Source organism: Arvicanthis niloticus, chromosome 1, assembly GCF_011762505.2.
Source record: "Arvicanthis niloticus isolate mArvNil1 chromosome 1, mArvNil1.pat.X, whole genome shotgun sequence".
NCBI lineage: Eukaryota > Metazoa > Chordata > Mammalia > Rodentia > Muridae > Arvicanthis > Arvicanthis niloticus.
This window is the reverse complement of record NC_047658.1, coordinates 150,753,424-150,775,062: the sequence shown is the minus strand read 5'-3', so window position 1 is coordinate 150,775,062 and position 21,639 is coordinate 150,753,424. Positions and strand designations below refer to the sequence as shown.

The following is a 21,639-nucleotide window of genomic DNA, read 5'->3' as shown; positions in this document are numbered from 1 at the left end:
GGGTCCCTGATGAAGGCCCTTGCTTTGAGACATTAGAAAGACTGGGAAGCCTTTGGGAGATGGACCAAGCACTCAGTGGCTGCTTCTCAGAGAAGCAACTAAGGAGAAAAGGAAGACAAGCGTAATAGAAACAAAGTGTGGGGAATGGAAGTTAGAAGACAGAGGGGTTACAACGGAGAGTTGCCTTGAACATTTGACAAGAATACTTTGCAGAGGTAGGCATGCAGATACACCCCTTTAATTCCAGCAGTTGGGAGGCAGAGGTAGGAAGGTCTCTGTGAGTTTTAGGCCAGCCTGCTCTATAGAGCTTAATAGACTATAGAGAGGGAGGGAGGGAGGGAGGGAGGGAGGGAGGGAGGGAGGGAGGGAGGGAAAGAAAGAGACAGAGAGAGAGAGAGAAAGAGAGAGAGAGCTCCTGTACCAAAAATAATGTTCGGGAGTGGGCTTTGGTAGCATTATTCAATAGTTAACAGAACATTAAATGTTGGTTTATGGAGCAGAGACCCAGATGACCCCACACTCAGCTGCTCTTGCGGCTCCCGTCTCCAGTCCTCTTAATCCTGGCTAAGACAGCAGCCTTAGAAACTTTCTTCAGGTCGTAAGCCAGGCCGAGGGCAGCCATGCAGTCGATGAAGAAGGTGGTGAAGTTGATGTGCCAGCGGTACTCACTGGCAGAGTAGTCGTAGGGGAAGGCATGGTGGTAGTTGTGGAAGCCCTCGCCTGCAACAGAAGCAAGGAGAGCAGTCAGGGCGCTCAGTGATTGCTGCTTCCCTTTCACACACTTCTTAGCTGTTGTGTACCTCAAACCTTGAAGAATCCTGCTGTTGGGGTGAATAGATGAACCCCCAGTCTTATATTCTAAAGCAAATAGATGCCCTAGAGGCATCTCAGGAAACCAGTTGGCAGGTTCTGCTCACACATGTGTGTCTGAGAGCCTTTGTCAGAGGAAGTTTGTATCATAAGAGGATGGGAGAGAAACTGGATCTGTAGGAATATATTTTATGATGGAAAATATCAGAGTTTCAGGAAAGAGGGCTCCAAGCCCCACAAGGTCTGTGCCTAGATGCCTGTGGTCAGGGCAAGGCAGAGGATGGGGGTCAGAACTGTAGCTACTTTTCTTAGATGGAGTAAGCCACACTGTCCTCCATGAACTGCTGTTCTTTAGAAAAGTGGAGGTTTCAGTGGGGTACACAGCAACCACCATTTTTTGTTATTTGTTTGTTTGGGGTTTTTTTTTGTTGTTTTTTTGTTTTGTTTTGTTTTTTTTTTGAGACAGGGTTTCTCTGTGTAGCCCTGGCTGTCCTGGAACTCACTCTGTAGACCAGGCTGTCCTCGAACTCAGAAATCCACCTGTCTCTGCCTCCCAAGTGCTGGGATTAAAGGTGAGCGCCACCACCGCCCGGCTTGTTTGTTTTTCTGAGACAAAGATTCTCTGTGTCCTGCCTGACCTAGAACTTGCTCTGTAGACCAGGCTGTCCTCGAACTCCCTCCACCTACCTCTCTGCCTTCCTGCCTCCCGAGTGCTGGGATTAAAGGCATGCACCACTATACATGGTGCAGCAACCAAATTTTACAGGAAGTAGCCCCGACCAATGACAGGTATTTCCTTAGCCAATCCTGGCTCATTAGAGACTGTTCTGGCTGCTAATTCTCTGAACTTTAACCTTGGGGTGAGGGAGGCACTAAGAAAACAGGACTCTGAAAGTACCCAGAGTCTAACACTTGAGATTCTAAGACTCCCAGGATGGGCATCTTGCAGGATAAAGAAGAACAGGAATCCGAGTTCAGATACTCTATGTAATCAGTTTGCTGGTTTTCTGTCGGCCCTGTGGCTCTTCCTTCTGAACTAATTTCAACAATTCCGATCCTTTCCAGGTTGAAGTAAAGACAGTGAACAAGAAAAATCACTGGACCCTGAAGATAAAAACACCCCTAGAGGAAATCAGGAAAGCAGAGAGAATATGAAGTCAAAGAAAGTGGGTGGGGGAGGGGGAGCATTATGTAATGCTGACGTCGGGGCACGGCATGGCTGTGTCAATCTTGAAATCTCAGCAGTTGTGATTAAATGCACAAGGTCTGTGCCAGACTGAGCTGATCAACACCAGCCATGGCAAGAAGGAGGAGCTCTTGGGGTGCGATCCGTCCTCAAGGGTTTATACACAGGGAAAGAAACTTAAAAGAAAAAAGACATGAAAATACCCAAGATAATGGGCATCCTATAGAAAACAAGAACGGAGAAGGAATTCCTTCTAACCAAATGACTCCTAGCAAGACTTCTCAGGGGATTACTCCCTCTGTGCTCTGGGCTGTGTGTGCTGTGACTAAGGGTACTGATACAAGGCTGCTAGCTTCCACGTGTGCTTCCATAGTGAGGCTCTGAGTAAGACCTAACCAGGCCTCACTGGCTCTTGTCTGACGTTTAAAACAGAGTCCTCTCTATCTCTGTGTCTCTCTGTCTCTGTGTCTTTCTGTCTCTCTCTCTCTCCCTTTTACACACACACACACAGACACACACCGGGGGAGGGGGAGGGAGAGGAGAGAAAGGGGAGATTCAGCTGCATGGGTAGCAGCTAGGGACAGGAAGAGATCGCCCAGGAAAGCTATGGAGAATGATCATCTTTGTCAAAGAACATGAGCAGATGACTATGAGACAGGTAATTAAATGAAACAAAAACCTTGGCAGTCCAGGATGAGGTGACAGGGTTAGAACAGCCACGGGGAATAGAATAACACTGTAGATGAAGCCAAAGGCCGGCCAGAGGCTGGCAGCCACTTTGCGCTCATAAGGACTCTGGAGTTGAGGAAACTCCAGAGTCTGTATAGACTCTGCTTACTGGTTCAGGACACACATCTGTCTATATGACTCTATTTCTATGAAAATCTCCGAATTTTATAGCATAGGTGGTGGGGTTTGGGTTTTTTGTTTGTTTGTTTGCTTGTTTGTTTTAACACAGTCAAATTAAGAGTGTATGTAATGGTGGAAGGTACCTAAAAGATGGGGAAAGATCCAAGAAACCACGGTGGTGTGGCACAGCTGAGGCTTACTGAACTAAGTAACAGCTTATTTTTGCCCACTACGCAGCAGGCTTACATATACAAAGCACTGTGCTTTACTGGCCTTGCCATCGACATTACCAGTCTATTCTGCATCTTCTGCCCCTGGTAAGATGCACGCTAACTCAGAAGCGACTCGGAAAGGAGGACTGGATCAGCCGTCATCTTAGAGTGGATCCAAAGCAATCGTAAAGTCAGACTCTAATCTGCTCTCTCTGACTTAGCCTTCATGCCCTCATCAGCAGCCTACCTCATGGAGTCTTGATGTGAGCCGAGGACTTACCAAAAGATGCCATTGAAACCAGGGGATTCTCTCGGGCGCCAATGCCCCTGTCGTAGGGCCGGTTCCCGTAGAGGTGGGCTGCGCTGTTCACCAGCCAGGTGAAATTTAGAAGCATCGCATACCGCAGGAAAGTAGTGATACATAAGCTGTGTAGAAAAGTTTCACCCCAGAAGTACCAGGGTACCAGTGTGTGCAGGATGATGAAGATGAGTGTGACAGCTAGCTTGTAGTACCTATGAGGAGAGATCACACACTGAGTCTGTGTAGAGGGACCACAGGTAAACTTGAGAGGGCCGTGCTCACTGGGCTGAACTGCCTTTTCTCCTACACTATGAATATAGGAGGGATATAAGTTATCTCACTCTTACACACACACACACACACACACACACAGTGCTTTGCTGCATGTATGTATGTGTATCTCATGTGTGCAGGTATCCAAAATGGTTAGAAGGAAGCACTGGATTGTCTGGAACCGGATTTACAAGTTGTGAGCCACTGTGTAGGTACTGGGAATCGAACCTAGGACCTCTGGAAGAGCAACCAGTGCTCTTAACCATTGAGCCATCTCCCTGAGTCTTTATCTCAAATGTTAGATAAGGAATACTGCTGGAAAGCAGGTTATAATGTGTGTCTGGGACTAGAAGCCCATTGTTTCTTCTCACAAAGTGTAAGGCCATGTTGGCCAAACAGGTCAGGCTCAAAACACAAGCTCATCTGATAACTTCAGCTGTCTGGGCTCCTGTCCAGCTGCCTTGGAGTCCTTTCTTGAGTCCACCTCCATCTTTGACACAGAATGTGTGACATATTCATTTCCTGCTACTACCTGCTTGATCTCTGCTCTGCTTTCCAGGAGGCACACTGAGTGCCCTCTAAACTATTTGGTGGACCGAGGACAGGGATTGAGGTGTATATTTTACATACCAGAGCAGACCTGGCCATCAGATTCTCCCAGCATCCCTCAGTCCCTACCTGGCATACCCTGCCCCCCAACCCTGAACTTTGCAGCCCAGGGGCTGGGCTGCCCTTCCCCAGAGAATCTTCCCTATTTAATCCAGACATGTTGCCCTCTTTCTCTCCCTCTCCCTCTCCCTCTCTCTCTTCTTCCCTCCCTCCCCCCTCTCCCTCTTCTTCTCTCCTCCTCCATGGGCCCTTTCTCTCTTTCTCCCCTCCCCAACCATGGTGATTCCTCTGGCCTCAATCCCGCTGAGAGCAGCTTCCCAATTAACCTGCCTTTAATATAATCTAACCTGGCTTCAACTGGCTCACTTCACTGGCAGCGGGGAAATGACCTTCACTGACCACCTCCAGTTCTCTGTCCCTTTGGAGGCTTTACTCAGTCTTCAGTCCCAGGCCATTGACATTGCAAGGAATTTGATCAATATCTGTCAAGCAGTCTGTTATTCAACTTGTACTGATATTATCCGCATTCAGCTCCTTTTCTTTCCACTCTTACCTCTGCATCCCTGGGTCTCCCATATCTAATGTTTCCCTGAACATCACCTGTCAATCAGGGGCTCCTTTCACCTGCGTTGGGGCAGCCTCTCTGAAACATAACTCTGCCCCATGATGCTAAGGGGTCTCCTTCACGGAGAAGGCTTTAGCTAGTCTCAAGTGCTGTGTTTGTGTTATCTCTGTGGGCTCTCTCGCTCTCTCTCTCCCTCTCTTATACACACACACATACATACATACACACACACACACACACACACACACACACACACATCAGAATCACTGTTGTTTTGCAGGCTGCTTTTATCAACAGCTCTTCCCAGTGGTCTTGGTCTATGGAAACCTTTCACAGTGCAGATAGTATTCTGCTTTGCTTCTGGTTATTTGCATACTTGCCTAGGATACAGGTTTTTTGAAGAAAAGGACCCCATTGTGTCTCTTATTGTGTCCATGACTATTCTAGGTCAATGAACATTTGTTTCATTTATGGAACTATCTTAGAAAGGAATACAGCAGTAACATGTACTTGTGGGCCTGTGAGACATTAGAGAACTGTTTTAAAACAATTGTGAGCATGCAAACAGAGTAAAAGTTCTTATTTAATGTGTTCCATTAGAAAAAGTAGGGTCCCTAAGGCTTCCACCCACAACCCCCTGAATTCACGCACCTCCTCTGGAACATCACCAGCTTCTCAGCTTTTAGGTCAGACATGTCCAGTGTTCTGCCCTTCTCTTTGACAGCCGGATGTTTGCGCACAAGTAGCCAACCCACGTGAGAAAAGAAAAAGCCCCGGCGGGAATTGTGAGGGTCAGCGTGTGTTTCTGAGAACTTGTGGTGGGCGCGGTGATCTCGGGCCCATTCATACACATCATTCTGGAAACACAGGAAAGAGGAACCCATATTGAGAAGAGATGCGCTCCAAGAAGAATGCAAGGGCCTAGATGTCTGCAAGGGCCTGAGACTCTCAGCTCAACTCACAAAACCCTCAGGACTCTGACCCAAAGGAGTCCTTGTTGAGCACTCTCTCCTGCACACTTGCCTCTGAGGCAAATGTCGGAAAGCAACCTTTAGTCCCATGGCCCAGGAATCACACTGCTTCTTCCTTTGGTTGTGTGGTGGGGAGACAGCACATGAAGAAGGAGACAGTGAGGTCCACAAGCCCAGAGGGGAAGAAGGCAAGGAACGCTAGTTCTCAGAGAAAGGAATATGAGGCAGGCTCCTCACAGAATACGTAGTCACTGGGTGCAGAGACTGTGAAGTAAGGGCCCCTGGGAACATGGTTTCTGCCCTGTCAAAAAAGTACAGGGATAGTCATCCTGTGCCTTTACAAATGGCAGCTTGCCCAGCCCAATGTCAGAGCCGTTGTGTAACTCCTGATCTTCATCCCTTTCCCAAGCGCCCTCTGTTTTATTTGTAATTCTTTCTATCTTTTCAAAACTGCACCAATGTCTCTTTTTGTTTTTGTCCCACATGACATTAGGAACCTTTGAGGAATAAGTTGTTAGGTAGACATGATTAGCGCATGAGGCAAGCATCTCAAGTTATGCCGAGACAGAGGGGCTGGCTTGATGTCCTCTTACTGCAGGGTAAGCCTCATACTGTGAGCTATCCTGTGCTCACTGCTCGAGTCTAATAGCAATAACAGGCCCCTATTACTTTCACTTCTTCCTGTTCTAACTTTTTGCCTCTACAAGCTTCAATAGTTGACTTGCCCAGCATGGCAGTCACTTCTAGACCATAGTGTTTACCTGTCCAACCTCTTAATGACCAAGTGCAAAATGGGGCTCAATCTCCTAAGACATTTTGAGGATTTAATGAGTTCATCTAGGTCACAAACATTAGGATTCGGCCTGCCATTGAAGTGTAACACGGGGGCCTTGGGGAAAACAGTAACCCTATATATAACCAGAGAGTCTTCCAATTAACTCTTTCCTATCCTGGTGACTCCGAGATGCCCCATGCTATGTGAACCTCAGCACCCAGCATGCATTTGTGGTGACTACAAGAAAATGAGAAGGATAATGGTTGTCCTGTTTGAAGTGTTTATAAAAAGATAAAGAGATAAAGAGAGTATGTTCTGTGGGTCTGTGGAGAGGTATGGGGGAGGGGATGTCTCAGTGGGCCCATGTAGAGGCATCTCTTCCCGTGAGGGACCAGCCACACACCAGTATAGTATAGAATAGAGTTTATTGAGGGCATGGGGAGGGGAGCCAGGAGGGTAGTAGAGGCAGAGAGAGAGAGAGAGAGAGAGAGAGAGAGAGAGAGAGAGAGAGAAGCAGAGAAGCAGGAGTAGAGAAGTAGAGGCTGACCATGACCACGTGTAGTGAGAGAGGAAAAGGGGGGAGGGGACAGAGAGGCAAGAGAGTAAGAGAGAGAGAGAGGGTTAGAGAGTAAGAGATTAAGAGAGTGAGGAGGGGGCAAGCAGCCCCTTTTATAGTGGTCCAGGACTACCTGGCAGTTGCCAGGTAACTGTGGGGAGGAGCATACCTGGCTGTTGCCAGGTAACTGTGGAGGTGGAGTTTAGACAGAATACTAACACTGTTGGCTCCTCTTGGGGTGCTGACTTACTGCACACCGCCCGCAGCCTTCGCAGAGTAGACGCGAAGCCTCTATGAGCTTCTTACCTGGAACGCCATGGTGTTGGCCATGATGAGGAAGACCCGCAGGGGCAGCCGTGCTTTGTAGGTTCGGTGGCTCCACAGACGATGAGCCCCGGCTGTGACGCCCAAACCGGCAACCATGTTGCAGAATACTCCTGTCAGGAGACAGCGGGAGAGTTATCAACCATTGCTGGTCCTGTTGGGTCGAGGGAGTGAGGACCCTTGGCTGACTCTCTAGTCTGCTGCTTCTTCAGAGGTTAGTGAGAATCCATTCCCAGAACCCTGTGATGCCTTGGTCTTCGTATCTTGTGGATCTGAACACTTGAGTGGTTGCCTTATGCACCAGTCTGTCTGTCTGTCTGTCTGTCTGTCTGTCTGTCTGTGTATCTATCTATCTATCTATCTATCTATCTATCTATCTATCTGGAGATGAAGGTAAGCTAAGAAGCCCCAGAAATCAAGACAGGCAACAGGGCCCTCACGATCTGTCTGCAGGGGCAGTACCCTGAGCCTATCAGCCATGACCATCCTCTGATCTAAGTTGTTCAGAGCCACAGATTAGCCCTCAGTGCCTTGAAAGATAGCAACCAGAGTAATTTGGTTCAATCAATTGCAACAACCCCCAAGTTTTAAGAGATCACAGGCCTGTGCCAATTCACCAGCTGGAACATTTTGATATGATGGCAGACACATGCCTGTATCAGGGCCAGTCAGCCCTGCACAGAATTATGTTCTTACAGTGGCCTGAGCTTTACCAAGAATATTAATATTTTCATAATCACTGCACACCCTGGGTGGTAGGTGTTATTCTGCTGCATATCAAAGAGTTAGATCATAGAGAAGGCTAAGTGTTTTCCCAGAATCATACTGTAGCCATGGGCTGAAGCTCAGTTTCCTGTAAATAAGGAACTGGTCCAGCCCAACATCCACCCTCGAGATCTTTGCTAGATCCCAAACCTCTCCTTTGCCATGTCCCTGTCAGTCTGGGCGCTCACTGCCAGCACAATGCTGGGTAATGCTTGAAGCTGGCAGCTAGTGGTGCCTATATTGGGGCAAATCCACCCTGTTATATTTGTACCCTAGACTAATGAGGTAGGTTACCATGTCCTACCCCACTGTCTTTGAAGTCAAAGGCTTAGTGGGTTCAGTTGTTAACAGAGAAGGAAACAGACTACCCTTACTGTGTCCCCCAACTAAGGCTATGCCCACGAAGGCTTAGAGAAGACTTTCAACCATGCTTCACTCCTATTGGCAACTGGAAACTATGGCCCCTAGGAGGCCACGGACCATAGTTCAGCTTCAAAATACACTGTATAAACTCTCTTGTGTAAGCCAGAAGTAAGAGTTTTTCAAACAGCATCTCCCCTCTCCTGCCCCATCTCATTCTTTCTTGGGCTTCCCACAAAGGCCACAGAGCCAATGTGCAGGCAGGGAAGGGTCTGGCCGCATTCTCTCTGAGCTGGGACCAGACCCAAGTGGTTTTCTGCTTCTGGATATATTTAAACTGAGCTCTTCCCACGCATATGATCTGACCCTGAACCACAGGGGAGCCAGGATTCTGCAATCACAGGAGGAAATAAAGAGCTTTGGCCAAAGCAGAGGTCCTCAGTGGAATACCCAAAAGTGTAGTTTTATGCCACAGGTGTCTCTAGGACATTGACTTTGCCAACACTGGAAGTATACAAAAGGGGATTGAAGCAAGAACCCAAACATTGTGTATCCTCTTTCTCAACCTTGTGACTGTCAAATAGACATCTCAGTTCAAATAGATGGCTCAGTTCAAATAGGTGAGTTCTATGACCTCCAGGCAAGGTCTGTTTGTATCTATCTATAGTGGTTATTAGGCAACATCTTTTAGCATTGTTCTAAGAAAAGGGCTGGAGGGTTTTCCTTTTTTAGCACCCCATGTCAATAGCCCTGCAGGGCAGAAGGTTCCCATGGTAGCCAGGTTAAGAGAAGTACTGGGAAAACACACAGCTAGCCTGAGGAACATGACATGACCTTCCTAATCACAAAACACTCTTGTCCCCACTTGGTACCTGGAAAAACTGTAGCCCTGGAAAAGGGGTTCTCCTCAGTTGTATTTCCCTGGCACCTACAGAACTTTTAAGGTGATGCTCCAGGACCAGAGCTCAGCTGCTACAGGTACTAAGAGATGGAGGGCAGGAGTAGCCAACACAGACAGCCAACTTCTACATCACTACCCTCCTAGAGGCAGCTACCAGAAAGTCTACCTCTCTGTCTTCCAGAGAGGGATTCCCCACCCCACCCCACCCCCCGGCTCACCATTCCTCAGAAGGTAGCAAGGGGCCCTGGCCTACAGAGTCCCTTCCTCTCTTCCTGAGTTAAGAATCGGGAGTCAGAGGCAAACCTACCTGAATGCACATGTGTGGGTCCAGGGTCCAGCCCTGCATTGGCCCACACCCAAAGATCCCCAAGGAGCTGAGCTACCGGATAAGAGACACAGTTGCAACCTTCTTCCTTGTTACAACAGCCTAAAGACCAGGGTTTCTCAGTCTCTGAACCTGGCTATTTTGCACTAGGAGAGATGGGGGTGGGTAGGAAACAGCAGAACTAGTGTTAGAAGGTTCTGAGCCCTGTGTCCTACATGGTCTCCAGAGACAGGAACTGGCTGATGATGGAATGGATGAAAATGTCACCCCATTCTGAAACCTCTTTTTTCATTTTAAGAACATATTGCTGACTGACAAGACTGACCTGGAGCAGCAAAGCCATACACCTGTATACTTGGATTGTATAGGGAGCCTGCCTCATCTTTCTCTGGGGCAAACAAGCGTATCCTGGCCAGAATCGTGTAAAAATATTTTTTGTGGGTAATCCCTTTCTATCCCTTTCTCTCCAGTGATCCCCCTCTGAAAAGTCTCACTTCACTCTGTCTCCTAACTAAGCAAATTGCCCCTGGGGCCCTCATCAAGCTCCCATGTCTCTCAGTGAGGGTCCTAATTTTCTTGTGGCAGACAATGCTGAGTCAGGAAGCTTTCTGGACAGAAAAGCTCTTTCGGAGACTGTCAGTCATTTGCCATACGTTTATCCCTCCTCCCCTCATAGGTTTTAACATCCAGGTTAAAGGACCTCCAGAACTGATACTCTCACACCCCAATCCCACGAGGCTCTGCTCCCAGTCTAGTTATCAGGATCTCAGGAAGTGGAGAGAAGATTTGAAAAAATCTGGACAGAGGGCGGCTACTTTTCAGAATCGGAATCTACCTTATTAAAGAGTTGGGGAGAAACCTGGGGTGCTGGCCCAGGATGGAGAGGTTGGGGGATTACCCAAGAGGCAGGTGTAGATCTTGCAGGAGGGAACCAGTGTGATCCCGTACAGGGCTCCCAGGTGCAGCAGGGCCATGAAGATGATATTCCTCCAGACGTACTCCAGCTTGGGCGGGGGCCCCTCCTCATCCTGGTAGGTGGGGTCATATAGATCATCTTTTATTTCAGGACGTACGTCTTCTGCCTGGAGAGGCATCTTCTCTTCTCCATCCTGCTGTCTCCAGGACTGAGCTTCCATGGTGGTGGTAAGCGCCACACTGCCTAGAGATTTTCAATGAGAGGGAGTGGAAACCAAGAGCAGGTACACAAGGGTAGCACGGGGGTGGGGGGTTATTCCTCCTGTAATACAACCAAGGCAGTAGAGTCAGAGATCCCAGTGCCCCAATCGTATGAAGACAGAGTACAGATGCACTAGATGGAGTAGAGAAAACTTCCCAGAAACTACCTATAATGTGTTGACAATAAAACCTCACAATGAAGGGGCAGGAGGGGGAGTAAAACATTTGTACCTCAACCAGCATACGAGGGAAAACGTGCATGCATGCAGAAAGGTACTGGCTGGATGGGGTGTTGGGGCGAGGCGTTTCTTTCCTTTAAAAACCCTCGCTTGAAGGCCATATAAATCCAAAAAGATATCCAAGATGTCTCTGTAGATCTCAGCTCTGGCCTCTCCCCAGTTAGCACAGTCCCACCTGGTACCAAAGATCCTGTGCTGTGGGCTGTCATTGATAAAAAGCTGACCTCTTGTGGCCCGGATCCTATTGTGAAGGCAGAGAGTGCAGGGTCCAGGTCTGCAGTGACTGAAGATTGATGGAGCGTTGAGTTCAGAGCCCACTGTGCACTGCGAGTACTGTGTATCTGGCTAACTGCAGGTGTCTCCACTCAGTCCTGCAGTGTGTGGTTCTTTCCAGGCTTGTGATTTAAAGGGTATGTAGAGCTGGCACTAGGTGACTGTGTCTGGTATTTGCTCAGATGTGCTTCATGACTGCCAACAAGGGATAAAGTGTTCAGACCTGGCTAGTCAAGGCAGCCCCATGAGGAGATGAAGGCTGAAGGCGAGAGATGGGAGGAGACAGCCAGTAAAGCCCACACTCACCTAAGGCAAGGCTATGTGTGTGATACTGCACACAGTAAGAGCAAGCCACCTTTGTCCCCATTCCTAGAGAGATGGAGTATTCTCAGCACTCTGGCAAGCTTTGAACAGGGGGATTTGTTACTCTTTTGTCTTCCCGGCTCTGGCACCCAGAGTTCTCTCTGGCAGACAGCCCTTTGAACCAATCTCCTCGTTTCGTCTCTATGGACCCTGGGTCCCCGCCAGCATCTTGACTGGAGGAAGCTGGGGTCCAGTTCTCAAGCTTCATAGAGGGTAGAAAATGTTGTCAAAATGGAAGAAGACTGCATTTGGGGGGTGAGAGTCAAGTCTAAGCCCAGGACTAGCACAGGTGCTTGGCAAATGTGTCACACTGGGGCAGTTGCACAGCGGAGACACACCTCATCGCTCTCCATCACAATTCCACCTTCTCTTTCCATTCACCAGGTTTGGGGCAGGGGGAGTGGCCTCCGCCCCCAGATCCCGAGAAAAGAGCAGGTGCGTTGCCCACCTTCTTACATAGCATCTCAGGCCAGTGGTAGATCTTCTCCACCCACCTGCCCAGGATGTTCAGCAGAACCCCAGAATGCTCTGACCAGCTCACACACACAGTCACACGCACAGGGCTGAGTGTATGAGCCCACGCTCAGTCACAGGACGTGTTTCACAGGGGATAACCACCCCCAGACATTAGCATCTAATTCCTTCCCCGTGCTCCTGCCTCCGGAACATCTGCTGCAGCAGGGAGGTCTGAAGATTCTTCTGTCAGGTTGGTATTTGGGAGTCTTCTCTATGAGGAAGAGGCAGAAATCTTGGATAGGTGTTTACAGATAGCGGAGGTACAAACATTCGAGTGTGAAATAAGAAGAATGAGAGGGTATTGAGTGATTTTCTTAAAAACAAGCTAAAGCAAAAGCTTTTTTAAAAGTCTGCCTGTGACCCATGACCTGTGAGTTTTAAGGAGGAGGAAGTTGAGATATAGAGAGATCAGATAAGTTGCCTGTGGTCCCAGGAGCCAGTGATTCACAGAGCTAGAAACTGGTCACAGTAGGTATGATGCCAGGGCCCAAGCTCTTACACCCTGCTTAAAAACAAAGCTAGCCTAGAATCCCAAGACAAAATGACTTCACCGCCCATCCTCATTAGCTCCATAGCACGGCAAGGAAGCTCAAACTGCAGGGATTTGCATTTACTAGGTCTCCTGAGACAGGTATCCCCCAGCCTGAAAGGATGAGGGCAAGCAAGGCCAACTTCTCCCTCTGTGAAAGTGTCCTTGGCCGCTCCATCCTCTCCTCCTCCCATCAAATGGTGACAGACCCCACTGTCCTTCTGGCTCTCGAATATACTTTGTTTTGTTCACAATTTTATTTTGACAGCTATATTGAGAATTGCTTGAATTGGGCATGGTGGTGTACATTTTTTATCTTGGGAGGCAGAGGCAGGTGGATCTCTATGAGTTCGAGGCCAGCCTGGTCTACAGATCAAGTTCTGGGACAGCCAGGACTGCAGACAGAAACCTTGTCTGAAAACAAAGCAAAGCAAAACAAAACAAAACAAAACAAACAAAACAAAGATGGTTTGCAAGTCCATCCCACCAGTAAACCATAAGCCTTCGTCATGGCAGGAACCCTGCCTGACCTTTCCTTCGTTTCTCTAGCGCATTATGGAATTTCTTACAGACATTAATTATTTATTCAGTGATTATTTCCCAGAGAAGAGAGATGAGTTACGGGATACGATGAGGACCAGTGGGATTCATATTTTGCTTGAAATGTGATTCGTAAACCAGAGCTGGAGTACTACAGCAGCTGTAAAGGTGGGCGTGGCATTATCTACTGCTGGTGAGGAAGCAGAGAAATGGAAACTTGAACAGCCTCTTATGAGCCTGGGAGTTGCCCGACTGTTCTGAAGAACAATCTATCAGCACCCAATAAAATCGAATATGTGCATACTCTGTCATCCAGAAATTTCCACTCCTGAGAAACTACTATTTTTCCAGAAACTTTGATTAGGGCAAATTTTTGTGTCTTTTGTTTGTGTGTGTTTATGGCTACACGGGAAATCAAACTCATAACCTTGCACACACCAGGCAAGTGCTCTACCTCTGAGCTACATTCCCCAGCCCTTGGTTTTTTGAGAGGTTTCACTATGTAGCTCAGGCCGGTTTGGAATATTGAATCCCTCTGCCTCAGCTAGAGCAGCTGGGGATTTCATGGGTTTTGTTTTAAGGAAAGAGCAGTCCAACACAAAGTTGCAGATCGGTGATCAGCAACTAGGTCAGACAATTCAGCCTCACATGTCATCAGGCCTGTGTGAACGAGTGCTCTAATCCCAGCAGTCAGTAGGTTGAAGGAGGGTCATCAACTTGAGGACATCCTGGGCTATGAAGCCAGACTCTGTTTCAAAAGCAAAAATCAAGATTCCCCTCAGCACTTGGGAGGCAAAGGCAGGTGAATTTCTATGATTTTGAGGCCAGCCTGGTCTACTCAGTGAGTTCCCAGCCAGCCAGAGCTATGTAGTGAGAATCTATTTCAAAACAACAACAAATAAAACCCCTACTCATCATATTTACACAAAGGTCTAAACTAAAACTCACATACCCAGGGATGTTCTCAGCTAAGGAAACAGAACACTTGAACCATAGTCTGCATGTGTATGTTTTGAAAGATCACTACAGTCAACACGCTTCCTTTTCAAGAACACAACTAAAATGAGTCAGAGTCTGTGAAAAGGGCAGGACCTCCGACCTGGGTTTGACCCAGCCATACAACCTACACCCTTGTAGGGTGGAGACGCCATCTTGGGAACACATGATCTTTGTGAGAATCTGTGAACTACTCAAGTATACAAAGGGTGGGTCAAGGGCATCTGATCTGAACTGAAATGCCTTTGGCTCATTTTATACACACATTTTCAGGTTTTTTTTTTTTTTTTTTTTAGCTAACACATGGAAGTCAGACAACCGTAGAGGGCAGAAACAGCCTGCAACTGAGATGGGTAGACTAAGTTATTACTCATCAAAGTGTGAAAAGCCGACTAGGGGCTGTGCACATAGCTCAGTGGGTAAACATGAGGATCAGTCCAGACCTCCAGCACCCATATAGAAAACAAGGAGTGACAGAGAATGCCTCGGATCCCAGGCCACGAAGGCCTGGAAAAGAGGGAGAAGGATCCTGAGGGGTGTGGCCTGCCAGCCAGGAGAGCCAATCTGTGAGCACCAGGCTCAATAAAAAACTGTCTCAAAACAAAGGTAAAGGGCAATAAAGAAAGGACATCTGATATTGACACCTGGCTTCAACACACATGTGTATTGTATCTGCATAGAGTGCACACACACACACACACACACACACACACACCTTTTCACTTCACTTTGTCTGCCTCCCTGGGGATAAAAAGCAAAGGTACTTTCAGCTACAGCCTTTTATATATAGTATTAACCCTTCACTTATGAAATCTACAGTAGCTCCCCGTTTCCCTCATTAGCTGTGCTACTGGCTCTGATTGAAAGGAAGCCTATGACATAAACAAGAAAACAGGAGGACAAATTTAAAACAATGCTGGTAGGCCAGATGGGCTCACACATTCACTGTACAGTATCAGACGGTGGAGAACATGGTCTTATTTTAGTCAAGTTTTAAAAAAAACATTGAACTCATGCCCTTAAGCATCCTTGTTGGAAAGCACCCTTTACCCACTGTATCGTCTCTCCAGTCCTATTTCACTTTTTTTCCTTTGTTTTTTTGACACAGGGTTTCTCTGTGTAGTCCTGGCTGTCCTGGAACTCACTCTGTTAAATTTTAATTATGTTAAAGTTGTATTTATCCATAGTTTATGAGTATGAGTGTTTCCCTACATGTATGTCTACGCACTACATGTGTGTGCCGTGTGCGTGGAGACCGAGAGCACTGGATCCTTTGGAACTGAGTTACAGATGCCCGTGAATTGTTATATGGATGCTGGAAACCAAACTATAGTCTTTTCCCAGAGAAACAAGTGTTCTTAACCACAGAGTCATCTCTCCCTCTCCAGCCTTTCATTTTAATTTGGGGGGAGGGCTGGGCTGGGCTTGTGCACACTATGGCACACGTGTGGGAGTGAAAGGACAGCCTTCTTTATGGAGACGGTCCTCCCCACCCCCCTCTCTGTGGACTCCAGGGATCAAATTCAGGTTATCAAGCTTGTATTGTCTTTGCCCACTGAGCCATCTCAATGACCCAATAAGGACTATTTAATATCTTGGAAGAGAGAGTTGGGATTCAAAAGCTTTCAATAGTTTCCAAAGTTAGGATGAAAAGCTAGGCGTTACTAGGGATACTTTTAAACTTCTATGTTCAAAATTTATTCATTTAAAAATCATAGAATGAACATGACCCAGGGTAACTGTTTACAGGAAGTAGGGCAACCATAAACTTAATAAATGCGCAGTAGCAAGGGTCCTGAAGATTGCTTTTTAAAAGTGATATATCTGGCCGGGAAATGACTCAACAGCTAAGAGTACTTTCTGCTCTTGCAGGGGACCTGGCAAGGCCAAGGTCACATTCATTAGCATTGTCTCTGTTATCAGGGAGGTCTTTAATAACTGAGAGGCTGCCAACCTCAGAACTGCATAAAATGCTTCTAACTCACTTGAAAGCTCAAATGTTATGACTTCGTTACTGAAGCAAAGAGCTTTGCTCTGCTGCACCATAATGCATTGGAGCCCTCCATGGACCAGAACCTCTGAAACCAGACTCCCAAATAGAACTGCATCCTGTAAGCCAACTTTTTTAGGCCCTTTGTTATTGGGATGGACTAACAGACTAGCTGTCAGTCATTCTTTCAAGTAACAAGGATGTTATGTGTCTTAGTCACTGTTCTTCGCTGTGAGGAGACACCATGACTAGGGGAACTCATAAAAGAAATCATTTCATTGGAGCTGGCTTACAGTTTCAGAGGGTCAGTTCATTATTATCATGGTAGGGAACATGGTGGTATACAGGCAGACATAGTAAAGTAGCTGAGAGCTTCATCCTGATTCATCGAGGTTGGGGGTGGGTGGACAGGACTGGGCCTAGTGTGGGCTTTTGAAATGTCAAAACTAAAACCAATCCCACAGTGACATACTTCCTCCAATATGGCCACACCTCCTAACCCTTCTAACTCTTTCAAACAGTTTTGCTCCTCAGTGACTAAGCATTCGATACATAATCCTATGGGGGTCATTCTTATTCACAGTGAATTAACTCAGCTCATAAGTGATGACCATACATCCTTGAATGGTCTGCACATGAACCAGAAAAGCTTCCTGGACACCTCTGTTTTCTGACACAGACTTTAAAAAGTTGTCTCATAAAGGTTAAAGATGGAAGTTCCTTAATGAAGTTTGCTTCTTTAATGAAAGCCACCAGGAATGTAATTGGATCCTCAGTGCATGGCAGCAAGGAACCCAGCACAAGTGCTCTGCCGCTGCTGCCTTAGTCCTGTTACAGCAAATTCCACCCACTATTGCTTTGGTTACCATCAATACAAATGTCAATATTTGTTGGTTGTGCTGGCTTGTTTTTATGTCAACTTGGCACAGGATAAAGTCATCGGGGAGGAGGTAGACTCAATTGAGAAAATGCCTCCCTAAGATCCAGCTGTCCAAAATCCTATAGAGCATTTTCTTAAACAGTGATTGATCAGGGGTGGCTCAGTCCATTGTGGGTGGTGTCATTCCCTGGGCTATGGTTCTGGGTGCTATAAGAGAGCAGAATGAGCAAGCCATGAGGAGCAAGACAAGTAGGTAAGCAGCATCCTGTTTGACCTCTGCATCAGCTTCTGCCTCCAGGATCCGGCCCTGTTTGAGTTTCTTCCTGACTTCCTTTGATAATGAACAGTGATGAGGAAGTGTAAGTCAAATAAACCCTTTCCTCACCAAGTTGCTTTGGTGATGGTGTCTATCACAGCAGTAGTAACCCTATGACAGTGTTGAAAGGGGACAAAGGCCCCATGATATTGTAAGTCATTTTGGCCTCATGGCTGTCCTTAACACGCCTTGGGTTGATTTCAGGGATGATATATAACTCATTGAAAATCTCTGTGTTAATTTTTTTTCTCCCTAAACTATGAAGTTAGTAAAGAATGGAACTGATATTTGAAACTAAGTTTTAATGATTCTTAATCTAGTGGATGCCCTAATTCACCACAGCATGTTAAACAAGTCATAGGGGTAGAAAGTATGATGAGAATGATTAGAGTGCTGGGCCCTGAATTCATAACATTGCTAGAAAATAAACCATCATTAGTGGGCATCAAGTATGTCTACACACTTTAGGTATATCTATTCTCAATCATAAAGACAATTTAAGCAGATTTATTTAAAATCGTGATGGTGAGACTAGAGAAATGGCTCAGGGGTTAGAGCAATTGCTGCTCTTGGAGTGAACTCCAGCTGGGTTTACAACACCCACAGGAAAGATAACAAGTCTGTAACTCCAGTTCCAGAGGATCATATGCCCTCTTCTGGACTTCTTGAGTATTGCATATACCTGATACATTATATGTATGTATACACACACACACATACACACACACACACACACACACACACACACACAGAGGCCAAACATATATGTACAGTGTACTCACACACATAAAACAAATTAATAAATCCTTAAACATATATACATATATATCATATGGATGTGCATATACATATATATTCTGGTGTATCTGAAAACAGCTATAGAGTACTCACATAAAATAAATAAATTTTTAAGGGCTGGAGAGATGGCTCAGCAGTTAAGAGCACTGACTTTTCTTCCAGTGGTCCTGAGTTCATATACGTGTGTGTGTGTGTGTGTGTGTGTGTGTGTGTGTGTATTTAAAAAGAAAAGAAAACAAAACCCCACCATGATCAAGATGGTTCTAATGCTGCTGCTTTTAGCTCTTGACTAGTTGTCCCATAGCAGATCCTAAATTCTTATCTTAATGGTACTGTCCATGCTGGGAATTAACAACCAGCAATTCTTCATGATTGACTCTTTAATAGTGGGGGAGACCTTGGTTAATTTGGTTAAAAGGAAACCATGTGCATTAGCATCCAGAGACACAACGCCTTTGCAGCTAACATGATGATACACCAAGTTTACCAAACAGCTCTGAAATGCTCGGATCCCCTCTTCCACTGTGCAGCCTTTTCAGCCCAAGAAACCATCAGCACACCACCTCCTCAGACCTCTGCCCAACCCTCACTGTCTTTGCCTGGCTTACTGTCTGCATGTTTTTTAATAGCAATTAATATCATTTAAAATGTTATTCAAAGTCAGGCATGGTAGCACATACCATTAACTTAACCACCTGGGAATGCAGAAGCAGATGGTTCTTTGTGAGCTGGAGGCAAGCCTCATATGTATAATTTGTTCCGGGTCAGCCAGGACTACACAGTGAAAAACTGGGGTTGAGGGTGGGAGGAAGCTACTATGGCTTAGTGTGAGCCACTCCCATGTGAGCCAGGGAAGTAGCGTCAGAGTAAGAATACATAGACTACCAAGTCCTGCCATGTGGAAGGGATGGTGTGACACGTCCCATCCCTGGAGCAGAGCCTCCACAATTGCTGATGGTTGCTGTGGGCATGGGGCTTGTTTATATAATAACGTACATAATTTATGTTCCTCCATCAGGAGATATTCTGGCAAGGATATTAGGGAATGTTAATGATTCCATGATACTTAGAAGCAGCAAAAATCTGGGAGGCAAGGGTATGTCTCAGCAAAATGGTGAAAGTTGTGACCTTTAGGACATCCCTTAAGGCTGTGGGAAAGAACTCTGAAAACATGAGTTCAAGAATGTATAATTTCTCAACTATGCAAAATATAAAGATGTAATATAAATTATGAGGGATTTCATGGACCTAAAAGAACAGAGGCAGCTGCACTATGAGCCAGCTTGTCAGAAAGATATTAAGGAAGGAGAGAAAAAAGATTTGGGGAGTGGTGAGTGCAGGGCAAGATCCCACCCAGATAGCTTATTGTCTGTGTTTACAAAGGCAGGCAAATCTCTAAATTCATTTGCCATGTTAAAAAAAAATGTCTACTTGCTGTCTTCTTCTAAGAATCAGGGGGATAAAGTTGTAAATTGCTGATTTATGAGATACTCAAAAGGGAATCTGGGCACAGGGCTTTGCTCTGCAAGAGAGAGCTACTCAGAGAGAACTGATTGGAGCGTGAACACAGCTCTTTTAGAATTTTTCTAACAGGAGCTGAGCTGTCTGGAGATCTCTAGAGAGCTGTCTCAAGCAGAACACAAGGCTGTTAGCTTCTACCTCATAATTTACTTGGAGTTGTTTCTCTTGTCACCCACAAACACCCCTTCCTCAGAACTCCTCACCAAGCCAAGGTTGTTCCTTGGCAATAGACCCTATTCCAAAGAGAAAAAGAGAGGGATGCTTCAGACATCCCAGAAGGGTACCAGAGAAGAAAAGGGAGTATACCAGCAAGTCAGACACATCCTCAAGTACACAATTCCTCAGTAGTGGGCTGGAAAACAAAAGTAGCTTTCAAAAGGTAAACCAGTTGGCCCTGACAAGGAGAGACTGGCAGTCCTACCCTCAAGACAAACCCATAGCCCCCACAGGCCTCCAGTCCAGCTGTGTCTTTGATTTCTCTGTCAGGTAAAGAGAAATCCCATTTTTTCTTTCTTTCTTTCTTTCTTCCTTCCTTCCTTCCTTTCCTTCCTTCCTTCCTTCCTTCCTTTCTTCCTTCCTTCCTTTCTGTCACCTATGGATTAGACGGGAGCACCAGGTGTCATTTTTACAGGTAATTTATTTGAAACTGAGCTACTCTAGAGTCTTGAGATCAGGGGACCCCCCCCACACACAGGTCAGGGGATTTGGCTTCAATTTGGCCTGCCACAGGAATATGAGGCAGTTTTGAGGAGCAAGGAGACCAAATGCTGGCATGCTGTGGGGTTGGCTGTAGGAAACTAAGCTCAAATTGGGAATTACATAAAGAATGGGTGTCTGAACACAGTTTTCAGCAACTGAGAACGACCCTGAAGCTTAACGGCTCTGAGCCTGAGGCCAGCGGGTGGGTGAGTCTCGGGAGTCTAACCTCTGCCACTGACCACCACAGAGGTCAAAAGTTCCAGATGTGTGCATGATATTCACAGCTGCACCCCTCCATCAGGGTCGTCAATACACAGGAGGTCTGGAAGGCTCGAAGGGAGGCACCAACCTCACGGCTGTGGTTTGTGTCCACACTGCCAAGGTACTTCCGAGCATTACTCAACCCCAGGGTTACAATATGGTGAGGAGGGTGGTGGTGAGAGAATTCAAAATGACCACAAACTTAAACGTAAGTGTGTCCAGCAGAGGTTGCTAGTGTGCATTAGGGGAAAGTACCAGAGTGAGGATACAGCCAGCAGAAATCAGGTACCAACCCAACAGCTTCAGCAATGCCATAAACACACACAGGAAAGGCAAGAGTCCACAAGTTCAGCTGACCCTCCTCAACTCCAAGCTTACAACTAACAATCTTTACTTTGAGGACCCAGAAAGGAGCTGGTCTAGCATCCTATCTTTGTTTTTAACCACCTGATTCCCTCTTACTATAATTTTATATTATTTTTAATTTTTGATGCCTTATTGGATATTGCTCTTAATTGTCTGTCTAGTTTTGCTTACCCATTTTCGTTATTGAGTAATATATTTTTCTCTTACCTTAGCGTTGGTATTCCTCAAGTTTCCTCCTTTCTCTTCTATTTTACAATATTTTGACTTAGTTTACTGTTTTCCTCTTCTTCTTCTCCTTCTCCTTCTCATTCCTCTTCCTCATCCTCTTCTTCCTCTGCCTCCTCTTCCCCACCCCCAGGGGAGGTTGTTTTGTCTTCTAGACAGGGTTGTGCAA

The 21,639-nt window shown here is 46.4% G+C and overlaps 1 protein-coding gene across 1 annotated transcript; it reads right to left on the bottom strand.

The window, feature by feature from the left end:
• Nucleotides 1-520: 520 nt before the first annotated feature.
• Nucleotides 521-10,918, bottom strand: LOC117696595 (stearoyl-CoA desaturase 4). The gene is made up of 5 exons (XM_034487596.1): nucleotides 10,681-10,918; nucleotides 7,414-7,544; nucleotides 5,457-5,662; nucleotides 3,338-3,570; nucleotides 521-720 (listed from the first exon to the last, which is right to left on the bottom strand). The coding sequence occupies exons 1-5, from the start codon at nucleotides 10,916-10,918 to the stop codon at nucleotides 521-523; spliced, it is 1,008 nt and encodes a 335-aa protein (XP_034343487.1).
• Nucleotides 10,919-21,639: the final 10,721 nt, after the last annotated feature.

Excerpts from the sequence above, each read along its gene's own strand:
- LOC117696595 (XM_034487596.1), bottom strand. The coding sequence starts at position 10,918 with ATGGAAGCTCAGTCCTGGAGACAGCAGGATGGAGAAGAGAAGATGCCT. Across the intron at positions 7,545-10,680 it reads GATCTACACCTGCCTCTTGG|GAGTATTCTGCAACATGGTT; the intron begins GTAATCCCCCAA and ends GTCTCCTGACAG. Across the intron at positions 721-3,337 it reads GGTTTCAATGGCATCTTTTG|GCGAGGGCTTCCACAACTAC; the intron begins GTAAGTCCTCGG and ends CTTCTGTTGCAG.